The sequence below is a fragment of the Leptinotarsa decemlineata genome, unplaced genomic scaffold, assembly GCF_025532065.1.
Source record: "Leptinotarsa decemlineata unplaced genomic scaffold, Ldec_3_MD MMD2_tig00000008_RagTag_RagTag, whole genome shotgun sequence".
Classification (NCBI taxonomy): domain Eukaryota; kingdom Metazoa; phylum Arthropoda; class Insecta; order Coleoptera; family Chrysomelidae; genus Leptinotarsa; species Leptinotarsa decemlineata.
Window position 1 is genome coordinate 7,912,953 of NW_027412537.1, and position 18,634 is coordinate 7,931,586.

Here is an 18,634-nt window from a genome sequence, read left to right on the forward strand (position 1 = left end):
TTAAACAGTTTTCTGATGTCCCTTTTTTAAATTCGTGTAGGTCTCTTCAACATTCCCACCTCCACTGGAATCTCACATCGTTGAACAACAATCCCGGAAGAGGAATTCGATCCGGGGTCAGATCTCCTTGCACCATAGCCCGAAGGAGGTACGGCTTCGAGAGGATTCAAGCCAAACTGTGTCGAAACTCAATGGAAACGATGCCGCATGTCCAATCGGCAGCAATTTTGGCTGCGGAAACGTGTAGAGAAGTTTTCAAAAATAGAAGGTGGAATTGTTCTTCCATTGTCACCGCGCCTTTTTTGTCTGCGGATTTAACAAGAGGTGAGATACTATGACTTCTATAGTACATAACAGAAAATCAAATTATCATATGGTGAATCACAATATCTATCCTATGAATTCCACATCTACATAATTGAAATTTCGTAATTCGTTTTTAAATAAAAACCCATAACGTTTTCAAGAAACACTTTTTTTGAGATTTCCACTAAACAGTTTTACAGAAACGCAACATGTGTATGGCTATTCAAGTTTTTTTCGGTCTATTGTATAGCGGGCTATTGTGCACATGGACTGGAAAGTCCCGGGCCTAAGAAAGTGTTATATAATATATTGGCATATTTGTACCACTCTGTTTGGCTACTCGACCGTAATTATAAATAAACTATTGTTTTTATGGAGCAGCTCGACTTCGAGCCAACATGGGATTTCAGGCACAGTTTCGAATATAAAATCCTTTTAAATAAGATTAATTTTCGATCTAAAATACAAGGAATCATGTAGAGAAGTCTTCTTTAAAAATAAAATTCTGACGGTATTTGGTATCTATCTTTATAAATTACTGTCTTACATCCACTCAAATTCGTCTTCATTCACTAGATCTCGCGAAATACACGATTACCCCACTGGACAAAAACCATGAAATTCATTAGAAATTCATTAGAAAATGTAATCTTTCGGAATACAAAAAATCGCCAAGATATGCCGGAGCAATGGCTTTCAACCACCTTCTAGGAAAAATTAAAGATATTCCCGATCACAAAAAGTTTAAAAAACGATTGAAGACATTTTTATTGGAAAACAATTTTTATTCACTTAGGGAATTTTTAAATCATGAAGAAAAGTGAGTTATGTTTTTTTTGTTATATTACTTTTAAAATAAATGTGGCTGTATGTATTTTATATTTTTCTACAATTATCTTCGATTTTTCAGCTTTTATGTTTTGTTTATATTGACCTGTCTTATGTATACCATGTGTACCTGAATGATATATATATCGAGAATGTCGAAATGACGTTATTTTTTTACAACTTTGCTGCCCTCCCCTTCCTTTACGTCAGTCTCAAATTGTCAGATTACTTGAATATACACTTTTTAGCAGGTAATTAACTCACCCTACCTTAATCTGACGCGCTCGAGAATTTCTGATGATCAATTTTTTTTTTACTAATCTGATCATTTATCACTCACAGGCGGCCTTAAATATGGGGCTCATATTTGGTGGAGGTACTTAACCGGGTACAAGGTATCCCCTGTATATTAATTTGCCGCTTTAGTAAATCCCGAAATCCCCGCTTGGGCTCCCCTATTATTAACTGAGAAAGCGGTGAATAGAATAAAACTAGCGACATCTATGTGTTCGGCCCGAGACTTTTCAACCCATGTAGTATTGTAATTCATGAATTATATTTTGAGCGCTTGTTAGTGTGTTTCCATTCTACATAAAATGAGACCTGTTATAGAAATACAAATCATTTCTCATTAAATAAGCCTCTTTTTTATAAACTACGTTACCGCATACTCTACCATATGTAATTTATACCATTAAATCAACCCCAGTTCCAACGAAATAAATCGCAGTAATTTCCGGCGGATCCATCAAACAAAACATTCTCATTCGTACCCGCCAAAGGAAATGTTCGCTTTTCCAAACACGTACGCTGTGAAGTTTCGAATTTTTCTTTTACTCAATCATCGGTAATGTGCCAGCGAAACTATATTGTCTAAGATGATTAGGGTGTTTTCAGCGAAAGAGAAAAACCGAAAAATTTATTCCGCGTATACCGTTGTCCATTTATTGACTTTCTGTTAGTTCATCAGGTCCTGTTCGTGTGCAGAATTTCTAATGCTTCTTGTAATGTATGCACTGAAGAATATCATAGGCGGAACTGTGAAAATTTTGACAGGTGCCAAGGGCTTTCCTCACGTCAAAAACAATTGATAACATTTGATTTAGTTATTCAATATAGTTGCCTTCCAGTCAGAGGTGACATATTTTTTTTAATTTCATATTGTTGCAAACCTACCCTGAAAATCAGCGGAAACCATAAATAGAATAGAATAGAATAGTTTATTAACTACGTTACATTTTCATGTTTTAGCAAGTCGAGTGTATAGGCTTTCTTGAATAAACATATAAAATAAAAAAGTAAATTGTAAAAATGTAAAAATATTATGCAAAGCAATGGTTGCCTAAGTACATATATAAACAAATAAATAGGGGTATTTACAAACTACCACAGTACAATCGATACCGGTATGTTTCATCTCGAGTAGACATGTCTGACGTGAATTGTCCTAAAATGATCGTAGTATTCCGAGACTGAGTAAAAACATTGGTTGAGTAGCATTTCCTTGATTGCTCTTTCGAATTTGGTGATACTAAGCTCTTTGAAGTTATTTGGCAGTGAGATGAAGAGATTGTAATCAAAAGAATTCATTTTTGATCTGGTCAAACGATAACGGCATATTATTACTTTGTTAGCATTTCTCGCGAAGTGTTGGTGTATGTCAGACTGTTTCTCTAGCAACTGATCATTTTTTCTGATTTCCAGTAGCGTCATTTTTAGGATCTCACCACTTGTGATGTTTTGCAGTTGACGAAGGATATATATTGCACTAGATAGTTTATTTGCGAGAAGATCTGTATGTTGATGCCAAGATAAAGTACTGTCGAGAGTAATGCCAAGTAATTTTACACTTTTGTTAGCTGAACCTACAGTGGTGAACTCAAGATTTTGAGTTTTGCCACTATTCAACTTCAATTTGTTTGCTAGAAACCAAGTGTTGGCGTGATTTTCAACTTCTTCCATCATTTGTGGAACGTTAGATGATGATTGATCGCTATATATTAAAGTTGTGTCATCTGCATAGGGAATGGACTTATAGGGAGACATGAAAATACATATGTCATCAACATAAATAACAAAGAGCAGGGGCCCAAGTATTGAACCTTGTGGAACACCGTGCTCAACAGGTTCAAAATTTGATGGAACACCATTACACGAAACCGCCTGATACCTATTTGAAAGGTGTGATCCTATGAGTGACAGAGATACCCCTCTAACTCCATAACAATACAATTTTTTAAGAAGTATACTGTGTGATACACAATCGTGTTGAAAATGTACTGGAAGCAACAATGAATAATTCTCTAGGAAATTATAAACTATAAAAGAGTAAAGAAGGTCGAAATAAGACGAATGTGTGACAATTTCAGTAACTTCGTTCCAATTCGCACCGAAAGTTAGCTCAGTCCAGACATCGGCCGTAGAAAGCGAAGAAAAATGCAGTACTTTATTGAAGTAAATTGAAAGGGTTATAATTTCAGGAGTGACCAATTTTTGAGAAAGAAAAGATTTTGACTTTCTACTACTCCATCTCAATACAAAAAAAAGGTGGGAATCTTCCAAAGAAAAGAAAGAAGCAATCAATTTTAAAGAAGAAATTCTATATATAGATCTGTAGATCATGCAGAAAACCAACTTTCAGACACAAACTGGAAGAAAAAGCCCTCCTGAAACAGTTTCTTTCATTCATATAAATATTGAATTACACGAAAGAAAAAAACTTTCGAAACAAATACTTTTATATGAACACTGAATTATACAAAAAACACTTTTCTCTACTCAGTTTGTATTCCAAACTTTCGTTATGGAATTGAATCAGATATCATTCACAGGATTTCTACATAGTATACTAAATGAAAGGTAAAAATTTCACTTACATGGAACACTGTCATCCTCATTGGTAGACATCGATGTCTCGCCATAAGACACTTGCCTTAGGGCTCTTCAGTACCAATCTATATAATATTATAAGTACCAGATTTCAAATTTCAAGAATGAAATTGGAGGAGGGAGGGTCAGATATCAGTCAAACATGTTTTGATTCAACCCGACGTTTCGGTTTATTATTTAACCATAATCATGGGTGCGTAATTCATTTTGCACATTGGATAGATCCTCTTAATTTCATGCGTCAATTGTCTTGCTGACTATGGACTGTCCATAGCCATCTGGGTCATTCAACAACTCAAAAATAAGTAGGTACTAGTGTTTTCAAAGTTGTATTTTTGAATAATTGAATATTTCTCGCCTGTTGTAAGAGGCAACCGATGCACCTGATCTATTGGTGTTATGCAACACGTACCGAAGAATGAATGGTACCTGGGCCTTACCAGATATCGTCTCATTGCCTGTGAATAGATTGCGAAATCAAAGACTGCGTTCAACTTAGCAACTTTACCTCCAACAATAATAGCAACACATTTACACTCATTTAGGACGTATTACCAAGTTCAGTTTTGGATTGGTAATTATAATTTGAATCCGGAAAATTGGGGTTGGATCAAATCTGGAACAATGTTCCTGCCGATAAAAACAACGGAAAAACTGACGCCTGACGACTTACTTAAGCTGGTTAATTGTGCCTGCATAAAAGAGTGTAATAATCGATGTAGATGTAAAAAATCTGGGCTTCCTTGCTCATCTTTATGCAAAAATTGTAAAGGTGAAACATGTTCTAACAGTACAAGGCCATCACTTGATGATGACAATGATGATACTTTCACTAGTTCGGACTTCCATTGTCTATTATATAAAATGATTTGAAATCCCTGAAACAAGTAAAAAAGTAAAAAAGAATAATTAAAAAAAAGAGAATAGTTGAAAAATAACAATTATATTAAGCAACAATAAACCTGAAATGAAATGATAGTAAAATAACCTACAAGTAAAAATATAATAATTGAATAAATAAAAATTAAAGGAATGCAAAAAAGAAAATAATAAAAAAATAAAAAAGTGTAGAGATTCCAAGTCACGTTAGTTCACGACGTTTCGATTGTTGGTATCTACAATCGTCTTCGGGTGATGACTGGACTGATTCCTCCGAGAGATGACTATTTTATAGGTCGTTGAAATACTTTCACTTTCTCTACTTTCCATTTTCCGCTTCACTGATTTCGTGAGAGATGACCGATTTGGCGGGAGTTGGTCATTTCTCGTTTGATGATGGGTTTCCATATGTTTCGTATATCTACGCTGGCCTGGCTGAATACGTTGTTAGACAACATGTATGCGGCTTCCTTAAATTTTCTCCTGAACCAATGTTCCTCTCTGTGCAAGATCTCAGCTTGGGACCACTCGATGTTGTGTTGATGGGTCCAAACATGGTCTGCTATTCCTGATTTGCTGGTTTCTCCTCGCTGTGTGTGCTTCTTGTGCTCGGCAATGCGAATATTCAATGGCCTCTTAGTTTCACCAATATAGGATTTTCCGCACTCACAGGGTATCCGGTAAATGCAATTCTTGGAATCGCAGTCCGCGTTTGGGGGCCTGGTTTTCGTGAGGCTGCTACGGATAGTGTTACCGGATCTGAAACAGGTTCTAATGTTGTACTTGGAACCAATTCTTCTTATCCTCTCCGATAATCCTCTGATGTAGGGAAGTGCAAGCACTGGTTGTGACGGCTTCTCTTCCTTGCGAGGCTCCTGCTGTCTTTTGGCCAAAGTCTTTTCTACCATCGCTTTGGAGTATCCATTCCGCTGAAGATCACTTTTGATGATGTCTAGTTCCTTCTCGAGACCTTCCTTTGTATTACAAAGCCCAAAAGCACGGTCTAATAGAGTCTTGATGATTCCTCTTTTTGTCGATTGATGGTGGTTGGATTCGTGGTTCAGATACTGTCCCGTATGAGTGGGTTTTCGGTATACAGATGTTTCCCACTTAGTGTCGGTCCTCTTCACCAAAACGTCTAAGAATGGCAATTCATTGTGGATTTCCTTCTCCATTGTGAAAGTGATGGAAGGTCTCACGCTGTTGATGTGTTTCAGAAAGGCGTCTAGTTCAGTATTCCCATGGTTCCATATTATGAAGGTGTCGTCAACATATCTCAACCAGACTCGAGGTTTCTTGTGGGCTTCTTCAATGGCCAGAGTTTCAAACCACTCCATATATATGTTGGCTATGACTGGTGAAAGTGGCGATCCCATTGGCAGTCCCTCATCTTGTGTAAAGAATTCGTCCTTCAGTTGGAAATAACAGTTTCGCACACAGCATCCTAGTAATTCCATAATTACTTCTATAGGTAGATTCGTTCTCTCTTTCAGGTTCCCGTCTTCGGATAGCTTTCTCTGTATGATTTGGAGTGCTTCCTCGACCGGAACGTTGGTGTAAAGGCTTTCCACGTCGAAACTAATTAGTTGATCTTCCTGTGTGACTTCAATTGACCCTAGTAGTTCGACAAAATGTCTTGAATTCTTCACAAAAGACGATGTTTTCCCTTGTAATGGTTGTATTAAGGGAAGAAAAAATCTAGACAAGTTTTGAGTAGCCGAATCTCTGGAGCTGATGATCTGTCTAAGCGGAACGTCCTTCTTGTGGATTTTGGGTAGACCATACAAGTGAGGGGGCTTACTGTGGTGCGGTGTTAGGCATGATCTTTCCTTGTCCGAAAAATAGAAGCACACACAGCGAGGAGAAACCAGCAAATCAGGAATAGCAGACCATGTTTGGACCCATCAACACAACATCGAGTGGTCCCAAGCTGAGATCTTGCACAGAGAGGAACATTGGTTCAGGAGAAAATTTAAGGAAGCCGCATACATGTTGTCTAACAACGTATTCAGCCAGGCCAGCGTAGATATACGAAACATATGGAAACCCATCATCAAACGAGAAATGACCAACTCCCGCCAAATCGGTCATCTCTCACGAAATCAGTGAAGCGGAAAATGGAAAGTAGAGAAAGTGAAAGTATTTCAACGACCTATAAAATAGTCATCTCTCGGAGGAATCAGTCCAGTCATCACCCGAAGACGATTGTAGATACCAACAATCGAAACGTCGTGAACTAACGTGACTTGGAATCTCTACACTTTTTTATTTTTTTTATTATTTTCTTTTTTGCATTCCTTTAATTTTTATTTATTCAATTATTATATTTTTACTTGTAGGTTATTTTACTATCATTTCATTTCAGGTTTATTGTTGCTTAATATAATTGTTATTTTTCAACTATTCTCTTTTTTTTAATTATTCTTTTTTACTTTTTTACTTGTTTCAGGGATTTCAAATCATTTTATATAATAGACAATGGAAGTCCGAACTAGTGAAATTCATCACGAAACATTGTCAATCACCTTCAAACAAACAATGATGATACTGATATCATGATCGGTATATTAAATGCTATCGATAGTAATCCCGATGGAAATGAAGACGACCTTGATGATTATCAAGATTTTCCAGTAGGAGTTCAAGAATACTGTGAACCGATACTTGAAGAAGTCGAAGAGGAGGAAGTTCAAGGAACATCACGACAAGAAAATACAGAAGAAACCACAGATGATGAGCCACCGCCACTAAAACGATCTAAAAGATTACAAAAAAAATAATAAAAATTATAAAAAAAACTTTTAACTGTACTAAACATGACTTAATAAATTTTAAAAATAACTTTCAGTATGTTTTTGATTTAGTATATTCCCTGAAAACTTGTAATTTTTCTTTTTTTAATAAATAACGATCAATAATTAAATAAATAATAGGACTACAACTTTAGTAAAAGGCTGAAATTGTTAATAAATTCATAATGAACAGAAAAGACTTGAAGCTTATTTGTCATAACTGCAATAGTTTAAAAGTTATTATAATTATATAATTATGAAAGCGAAGGAGCGAATGAAGAAGACAAGTATCAAGGTATCACAATATTAAAAATTTTATAAAAAATAGAATGAATTAAAAAAAACACACATAGTTACTTTTATTATAGAACAAAGTATTGAAATAAATATTTTATATTTTTTATTTTAAATAAAATTAAAAAAAGAATAAATAATAGGTTTCTTCAAAACCTTGAAGATCAATAGAATTTATGATTTAAAAAAAAACGGTTCCATTTTTTTTCTAAAAATCATGATTTTTTTCCATTAACATAATGCAAAAAAAATTTTCGAATTGCTTATAAACAATGTATTTGTTTATAATAAATTTATTAATAGCTGTAAAAATTTAAAAAAAATATTACTAATTAGTTTTTATTCATGAGACATTGAAACAATAAAAAATTTTTAAAAAAATTGTAATGTATTTTTTATAAAATTATAATTTTCAATTGTTAATAAAAAAATAGGAAATGACAATTTTTTTATTTTGGCAACGGTAATCTATTTTTTTGCCTATTAAGGATAACTTCACCAAAGGAAAAAAACGCCAGGGTTTTAGTTTAATAATTATAGGGATTTTTATATTAACTTTCAATTCAGAAAAAGTTAATAATTAACAAATTTATAATTAACGTTAAAATTGGGATAAAAATTTTTTGACTGCGGATTATTGTTTATTGATGTATCTCAACATTACATGAATTTTTTCGTTCCTTAATATTTACATTTAATATGTTTAAATAATTTTTTTTGTTTTTATGTCAGAATGACGAAAGGCGCGCGGAAGCCAGACTACCCGCTTTTGGCTCTATTTTCAGGGCTCTGTAAAAATTATAAATAATCGAGATACAGTTTCGAGAGTCGGGTCTTTTTTAACGCAAATTCATTGATCTTTTCAAATCTTTTTTCAAATTTCCAAAATTTTGAAAATTTTCCGAGATATTAAGAAAAAACTGAAACCCCATTTTTTTTTCACTTCATTGTTTATAACTTTTGTAATTTTTATCGGCGCGTTTTCGGACCTTTCCTTAAACTTTCTAGGCAAAAATACGAATCGAATGATACCTTGGTCGTAATTTTTGGACAGGGCTGAAAAATGTTACCAAAAAGAGCTAAATCGAGTACATGTGAACCAGACTAGAAGACAATGTACACTATATGTTCTTCGGACATAGTGACACTAATGAAATAGATGAGCATTTACCACAGTGTATTATAGCAAACGTGAGCTATAAACCTACTAAAGAAACTGGCGGGCCAGAACAGATTCTTTAGACCCTATATTGGGTTCCTGGACATGGTGATTCCTGAGTGTCAGCAATGAAAGAGGTGCTTCTAGAAATTACTGATCATCAGATAAAGCCTCTGAACCAGATGGAGGAGTACCAACTGCTACAACAGAGCAGATATAAGCTCAGAATAATTACACGATGGCAGAAGAAACGCAACATGCCTATGAAAAATGTACAAGTCATACTATTACAAAGTATCAAAAAATAGATTAGAGTTAGAGGATTCAATAGACTTGCAATGAAATTTTCCACGTCATGAAAAAGTATTGTCTAATGAGTTAATATTCCTACATGTGTATTCAAAATTTCATTAGGATCCACATCTGCCCAATGCAGTGCTTATTGGGGAATATTCACTAACAATTAACTACTACTTAAATCTCCTGATTACAAGTACGTAAATCAGAATTTTTCATTTCAGCCACAAGAGAGCAGGCGTACGTATACGCCATAAGTTCAGCGACGTTAACATACACCATGGCACGTGCATGTTCTAGTGGATCTCTTTACCACTGCACGTGTGCGAGTAAACCCAACATCCCATCCAATGAGCAGTTTCAATGGGGCGGCTGCGGTGACAACGTCAAGTGGGGGGCACAATTCGCTAAAAGGTTCATCGACAACGTGGAGAAATATGCTCTGGAAAATAGAAAAAACAAAAGAAGCGACGCGATAGGAAGCAGAGAGGAGGATGAAGTACTGAAGAATGAAGTTGCAGCGGTGAATCTGCATAATAATAAAGTTGGGAGGAAGGTAAGTGGATTTTATCAACTATTGTCATTAGTGAGATATCTTCAACGAATGATTTTTAAAGTTCAGGTCATTTGTGTTTTTGAATGCATTTGTGAGAACGGCTGCTGTGAATAGATTGTGTAATTGTGGCAGATGTGACTGAAGTTACGAGTGAAATTCAAATTGAGCATTCACATATTTTATTTCAGGAAAAATTTTGAAAATTGGACCCGAAAATCCTAATACACACTATCTCCTAAATGATATTTCGAATCAAAGATAACAAATGACTGGCGAGCTACGCGTTCACTCGTATCTATAGTTTCAGGGGGTGGTGGTAATGACGGAGATGGTGGTGGGGCTGATGGTGGGGCGATGGCGGGATGTCCATGCAAATGCTCACTCCTGATGGGGTGGTGGGTCTATACTTCTGCTGGGTGGTCCCACTGTTACTAAATTTTTCTGGTAGATCCACGTTGTTAACAGGTATGCTACTGGCAGGATGTCGACCGGAGTTATATTCTAGGCTATATCTGTTCTTCTTGAGTAATGAATTTCACAGTCTCTTGACCCGTATAGCTTTTTCTTTTCTGTTGAAATTGTTGGGATATGCTTAGATATCTCAATGGCCCCCCTATGAAGTCCTGCGATGAATTTGTATTGTCGAATTTTATAATGTGGTCTGTTTCTATCAGGACATGTTCTGCAATTGCGGTTTTCTCTGGCGGAATGAGGTTGCAGCTACACTTGTGTTCTTGTATCCTGGTGTTGATACTGCGTTGAGTAGTTCCGATGTAAACTGAGACACAGGAACAGAAAATTTTGTAAACACCGGCGTATGTCAAAAGCTCTCTTTTATCCTTGGCCTATCTGATAATGTTGCGTGGTTGATTGGTTGGCTTGTATATGGTCCTAATTTCTACTTATAGAATGTAGAGCATCTCTGCTACGGATAGAGATGGGGCAGGCACAAAGAGTAATCTCTGCTGTTTCATCATCTTCCAATCATAGATGGAACGCAAGATCTTCCTTATCTCTTCATATGATGATTTTGACGATGATGACAACAGTTGGACAAATCAGGTCATCCCTGATGTAGTCTAACAACGATTTGGTGACATTTTTGGAAGGATTTTTGAGTGCCTTGGAACTGGCCACGGACGATTTGCTTCGTGCAATCCAGATTTTGAGTATTCGTTTGGTGAAACTCAAAGCCATGCCAAAACTGTTCTGTTCCAGTGAATCAATCTGCTCTCAATAATTTCTCCTCTATTTCTTTCTACTTGGGATTGGTGCTGCTTAAGGTAGGTTGTAGTTGACTGTTTAATGCAACGGGCACAATTCTGTATGTAATCTATTTAGCTTGTCTCCTCAGAAAGATGTAGAGAAGAAGTAGGTCTTGAAGGCTATCCGTGGACCTTATGGTGTTTTGTAGATGACACCGGAGATAACCTAGCATTAGAAACATTCACCAGAGTTGTTTGCTGTGAAGCTTTTAGACTACTGCTAAGCACATGAATATTGGTCTGACAATCATCATATATATAAAATGCATTTCCATAGAGCCTTCGATTTATCCACGGGGATTCTGGCTTGGGGTACAGCCTCTTCTAAGTAAGTATTTCAAGTGATTTTTTTTATCAAGGATAGTATCCAAAATAGTTCACTTCCGCTGCCAATTGAAGAACCTCATACCAACAAAAAGTTTATTCTCCTTATGAAGGAGACTATCACAGTTTTGCTCTGGCACTGACTATGAACATCTTCTAGCAATCTTTGCATTAGTATAGGCTACCTGTCCAACGTTATGTCTCCGTCATTCATCACTGAAGGTTGTAACACACGGTTTTTATTCTTAACTGTTTATGTTCCTAGGTGATGGCCGATAGCCTACGTACTCAATGCAAATGTCACGGAGTATCTGGCTCGTGCAACATCAAAACTTGTTGGAAAGCCTTACCGCCAATGTCGGAAATCGGGCATAAATTGCTCAAAAAATATACGAATGCTGTAGAATTGTCGAGGACTATGGTAGAGAGAAGCATCACGGAACGACTCGTGAAAAAACTCAAGAACAGAGATGCGAGGTCGCAATCTTTGATATACATATCAAAATCCCCGGATTATTGTACGAAGGACGATAAGTTGGGAAGTTTCGGAACTGTTGGAAGGTGAGAATGAAGGTTTTTATTTTCAGTACTTAAAATTTCATTGTGATGTGTACTTCAATTTATATGCAGAAATTATAGCACAATAAGTCATTCATATGCCAGAATTACGGACCGATTTCAAAACCAGCCATTTCACCCAAGTTGTTTGAATCGATTACATTCGATTATCTGTGTTATGTCATTATTATTATAAATAAAAACAACATAGATTTATGAAAAAAGGTCTTTCAAAACAGATGTATTTGAATATAACGAATACATACTGCAGAACCTAGATAGCAGAGCTCAAGTAGATGCCGTATTTACACCAACTTTAGCCAAGCTTTTGACAAAATCGACCATGATTTAGTGTTCAAGTTTGCGGCTGAAATGGTTACGATCTCAAATAACCAACCGTTCTCACCCAACTAGCAATTTCGTATTTTATAATAGTTGCGGAAACGTTTCGGAGGAACAATTTATAAAACTACATTTCTCTCAGAAATGTTTTCAATGTGTTTATAAAACTGCTATAAATAGGAAATTGGCACCGTTTCATAAAACATTATAGTTATTATCAATATTTTGTAAGGCCTTTTACAAACACTACAAAACAGTTTTATAAACATTTTGGCAGTTACTATAAAATTTGTTTAACATTCTTAAAAAGTAGTTTTGTAAAGACTTCCCTTACTGCACTTTTGCAACATATTTAAGCGATACCTATAAAATAAACAGAAAATAGTTTTATAAGAGTTTTTTAGTAGTTCCAAGTAGGCATTATGAAATAAAATAGAGCCGAAAACGATAACAATAAAATAAAAAAGTGTTAAAAATGTTTTCTTGAAGACGCAAGAAGTAATTTTGTATTGAACACGAGGAAAATATAATTGATATGTCGCCAACTGAAAACTAAGAATTAGAAAGGTTGAAGCCATTTTAAATTTCACTTTTGCACTCATAAAACTGTTAAAAACATTGTTTGTGTTTCAAAGATTGATATTTTTACTGCAAATGAAATTTTATTGGCAAATATATAGCCTATTATTAGCAAAATTTAAGCACGCCACTCATTTATAAATGTTTTCGGTAAAATTATTAATTATACAAAAATTCACTCTGTCAACGTATTAATTTTCTAGTCACAAACTCAACTCACTTCATTCTGAATAATATAATGTTATAATATTTATGTACTTTTCAGCTGTAAATATCACTATACGTGCAGTATTTCATATTTTCAACTCATCTAATTTCCGTATCCCGGATCGCTATCATTTAAAATGGCGTCGTTCTATAAAATAAATTGGTATCAGTAACAAGCATTTCAACGTATTTTAGCTACTATGTTACCCCTATAAAACTGTTAAGAAACACTTAGTTCTGGGAGTGATGGTATTGCGGCAGAGTCGGACTACTCTTAAAGCTGTAGGTTTCTACAAAAGTGCTTGTATGAATAAAGGATTCCTCACATACAGTTTGGATAAATATTATCTGTCGGGATGTTTGGCTAAAAAGTTTCTTTCATCGATTATAAAGGCTAAACGACGGGTTTTAACCATTATAATAACCTTTTCCTGTTTTTCGCAAAAAAAATTGAAGCACTAGGTTAGGTGGGATAGTTTTGAGTGTTTTTTAGTATTTCCAATATACAGGGCGACTCAAAGCTTCCAGAAAGTTTTTTTTATGGAACACCAAGTCATTTCTTCGTCTATTTGAAGCACCTCGTACTGAATCTGAAACTATTATATACCCCCCAATAAATGTTCAAAATGGCCGCCATTGAGTTATTATTCATTTTTATTTATGTATTCGGGATACAAACAGAAAAATTCACTACAGTATCTACACAATGGAATCATTATCAAATTGAAAGTATAACATATATATAGGTACACATATATATGCATATCATAGTGTCTAGAATTAAGGATGAATTAAAAATATTGAATTTACTTATGGGGTACCTATACTTACTCAATGAAAATCAAATATTTAGAAGTTGGTGAAGAACTAATTTCCACCACGATATCGATGGTATTCCACTTGAATAACTAAACAAAAATATTCTTACTAAACATAACTAAAATTTTGAAGAATTTTTCAAAGCTGTGATTAGGAATCGATGTCAGCTGGTTGTTCTTCAATGCTGCATTTTATTCTTGGTGACAGCAAATATATATTAGCAAAAGCAATTTGATTTCATAACAGTTATATTAATGTTTTTGAATTGTAGTTAATATACCATACTATAAAATAGTTGGGAAATTATCATTGAAGTGACAATATGGTAATGAAAATAAAATAGTATCTGAAAGCATTCCAATAAAATAATTTCATTAAAGCTACAAGAAACAGTTATAAAATAAGCTTGAAATAGTTTCATAATTATCATAAAAATCTCGCACAAAAGTGTTATAAAACTGCTACATAACAATTTACTTTTATAGGAAAATAATTTTTATAAGTTAGTTGCAAAAACGTTTCTATGATAATTTCCTGACTATTTTATAATGGTGTTTTAAATTTCTTTCATAAACGGTTTTATGACAAATTTATGAAATACTTTTATTGCCCGCAACTGTATTGTGTTCACCAATCATCTAATATTATCAATTAGCATTTTGGAAGTAATAATAAAATACTAATAAAATAAAACTGTTGCAACACCATGGAATTATAAAACAACTTTGCTGGTTGGGCAGTTTGTCTGTATTGGCAACGACATCTTGAGATCTATAGGTATAACATCTGGTGTTCCTCAAGGATTACATTAAGGCCCCCTACTTTTAGAAATTTATAGAACACCTCAACAGACGTATATGGAACACTGCAAAATTAATGAGCCGTATCCCACCTTCGATAAGTATCATCATTTGACATTTAGCCGGAATAATCTTCAAAACTATAAAAATTACACATTAGATGTAGGCTTCATTTTTTATTCTGGAATGATTTTTCATAAACACATCGCGTACACCACTACAACCGATCTGAAAACAATGACTCCATTTTTTTTTAAATACTTTCCCTAATATAATCAGTCTAATAATATAATATATATAGACAGTCTGTATATATTTAGTGTAATTGAAAAGGAAGGCCACTCGACAGAGATCAAGCTGACGAAGACTGGTTCTCGAAATATTTTCACAAAAACCCGGAATTCGTGAATGCGAACAAATGTCCAGTTTTTATTTCGTGTAATTACCCCGCATAAATCTTAGGGAAGTGCCCTTTTTTATAGATATAATCGTTAACAGACACTAATCACTGTCACGGAAAAACAATCAATTACAGTTGTTTGTTATACTCGGGTGCTCTGATTTTCATTTCTACTTCAACTGGATGTAAAAGGATGTCAACACATTTTTTCAGTCTATCTGAAATCTACTTGAGATTTTGAAATTCAAATGAACCATAAAATATATATTTGGAAATTACTTGACTCTTCGAAGACGAAAATGGTCAAAAGCCAGAACAAATCTAGAATGGCGGCTTTTTACTCTCGGGATGCAAGGAGACGTAAAATATAACTTGAATTTAGATATCTGAGAAATCAATAATTGTTACCTACTTCCTATTAGTTCATTCATTCAGTAGGAGGGATTTATTGACAACAGGTGCGGTAGTTCTGAATTTATGATTATGATTTATGTTGTCTAGGATGGTTAGTTAATGCTGCAACTGCGAATTGGGTTTTTTTTTTTAATATAAGGTACATGAGTTTTATAGGTAATTACATTATTTTTCTAAAATTGTCTGAAGCGTTCCAAAGTAAGCAGCATGTTCACAAATTTTCTTCAAGTCTAATTTTGTTATTTTTTTCAAGTGCATTTTTCAGTGTATTACATCTAAGACTATCAGTAGAAAGAACTCTTTTCATAGGAGAATGGAGTGAAAAGAAGATTTAAGCAAAAGTCTGAAGTGCGGAGGGGGACACATTATTCATTTTAAAGACCTACTAACCATGCTAGACAACATTTCAAAAATTCAAAACTACCGGAATATTTCGAAGTAAACCCTTCTTTTTCGGTCTCTATTGGACTATACCTACTGCACTGTCGTCAGTATATGATCTACATGTGGGTTCTTCGATTAATAACTGCGGTACAAATGAAGAAACTCTACAACACCATTTGATAACCCAAATTTCAGCTGAATACTATAAGTAGGTACTCCAATTACTCCTCAAAATTATTTCACTATTTTACTTGTTCACTGTCGCTTCTAACCTCATCGCTAATCTAGATTCCGAACTATCTTCAAGCTTACTAATCCCTCTGAACTGATATCCGAACTAATAATCTGTCTAATTTTAAGTGGTAGAACAAACCTGTAGTACTGCAGTTTTGAACTTCACCTCTTATATGTTATATTCTATTTCACCCAATGAAGACCATTATTAATACCATATTGGAACATTCTGGTAAAGTCTTCGATAGAATTCTCGTTTGTCGCTACGCTCAGTAGCGGTACACTTAGGGGCAGTGGGGTAATAATATATACATAGATACGAAAATAACCATTTATTTCAAAAGAATTGATCCAAAGATGTCCAATTGTTACGAAATAAGTTTGTCCTCAGAATACCAGTCTCCATTTTTCTCAAAATCTCAAATTTCCATCGATACTTATCATTTAGAAGTTACCTACTAAATATTGGATAAGTAAGGTGACGAATAATTTTTCAAATACAATACTTATTTATTTTCGGATACCTTTTCCAAACTTATAGATGGTTCATTTTCAGGCAATGCAACGTAACTTCAAGCGGCCCAGAAAGTTGCAGACAACTCTGTTGCGGAAGAGGCTATCGAACCGTTGTTGACGAGAAGATCGAGAGGTGTCAATGCAAATTTTATAATTGCTGTTATGTGAAATGTAAAATCTGTAGAACTATGACTCAAATACACGAATGTCTTTAAAAGTTTTTTTTTACAAATAATCAAAAACCCCTGTTTAAATATTATGATTGAATGAATATGAGCCTATACATAGCTCAAAAATGGTATATTTCAATATTGTTCAATGAAATTGAGAAAGGTAAAAAATACACATGTCACACTGTGCTCGCAATTTACTTTTTAGTTCTATATATTTATAAGTGATAGGTTATAGTTTAAGTAATCAAGGGCGTCATTCTTCAGATGACACATTTGCTTTTCAGCTGCAGATCCCTGAAATAAATGAACTCCAACTTGAAAAAAGGTAAAACTGGAACCTCTGGCATAGAATAAATCCACAACAAGCAGTTTTCCCAAACACCAGAACTTCATCAATTTACTTGATGCGCGTTTCGCCAACTAATTTATCGTCTTCAGGTGATGAAGGAAACTGTTTTCTAGTCCAAAACAAACACTTTTCTCAATTACCAGAAATGAAATACTCTTCTTGACGTGCGTGTTACAAACCAAGTTTGCGTCTGCAGGAGAAGAGAAGAAAATATGTCTTTATCTCCTGAAGATATTGTGTTGATAGTTTCCCATAGAACTTTATATTGGCATTTTAAAAATAAAGCATTATTATTATTAAGGACGCCATTGCGGTTGGTTGAGCGGGCATTTAAAAAAAATACAATACTCTCGTCTGAAAATGTATTTTAGGACGAAACTGCGAGAGGTGGTAAAAAACAAGTGGTAAAAAACAGGAATTTTCATTTCTCATTTTTCATGATGATTTCATACCAAGCAGTAACAACTACATCCATCAATTTATTGAAATGATTTGTTAACTATAATTTGCTGTGATTACTATTAGTATACATCGTTTGAATCTGTAGGTAGGATTTGTCTGTTGATGAGTCTACTCAGATTCATCTACACTTGGTAATTTGTCATCTAAAAGATGATCTAAGAGATGCTCATACTAAACATTACTGTGAACCAATTGAGAACTAATAAACTGAATCTTCAGTGTGTTTATTATTTTTCCATGATAGTGTTTTAAATTATATATTTTACCATTATTTTTGCATCGCCATGTCGAATGTTTGCAGCTTTTTGAACGTATTCTCAATTAACAAAATTCCTCAAAGTGATTGTCTTAAACAATAAAAACAATGTAGAAGAATATATTCAACTAAAATAAAACTTGAATTTACGATGTGTGCTCAAAAAATGAGGTTAATGTTCAAATTTCGCGAGCTACGTATATTCGATTAGCAACTTTTTTATGTTACCACACTCGAAATGTTGACATTCGCATACGGTGATTGTACCCCGAGTCCAAAATTCTTTACAAGTGGTACAAGCTTTTCACAGAAGGCTGAGAAGACGTGAATGACGACTCTCGCCCTGGACGCCTCAGCATATCGATAACGGATGAAAATATTGAGAAAGTGAAGAAAATTGTTATGTGGAATCGTCGAATCACTATTAGAGAAGTTGCTGAGGATGTCGGCATATCGGTTGCCCCATGCCCACAAACCACTTAGAGTAAGTAGTTTGTGCCCATGCCATGCAATTTTTTCGGATACTTTGGGCATGAAGCGTGTGGCATGGTA

The 18,634-nt window shown here is 34.6% G+C and overlaps 1 protein-coding gene across 1 annotated transcript in view; it reads left to right on the forward strand.

Annotated features, from left to right (window-relative positions):
• The window catches only part of LOC111509476 (protein Wnt-11b-1), a 37,727-nt gene extending 20,670 nt beyond the window's left edge, over positions 1 to 17,057 (forward strand). The window contains exons 2-5 of the mRNA XM_074170962.1: positions 41 to 324; positions 9,669 to 10,000; positions 11,855 to 12,150; positions 16,883 to 17,057. Of these exons, the coding sequence (XP_074027063.1) occupies positions 41 to 324; positions 9,669 to 10,000; positions 11,855 to 12,150; positions 16,883 to 17,057 (1,087 nt within the window). The remainder of the gene's footprint in view (positions 1 to 40; positions 325 to 9,668; positions 10,001 to 11,854; positions 12,151 to 16,882) is intronic.
• Positions 17,058 to 18,634: the final 1,577 nt, after the last annotated feature.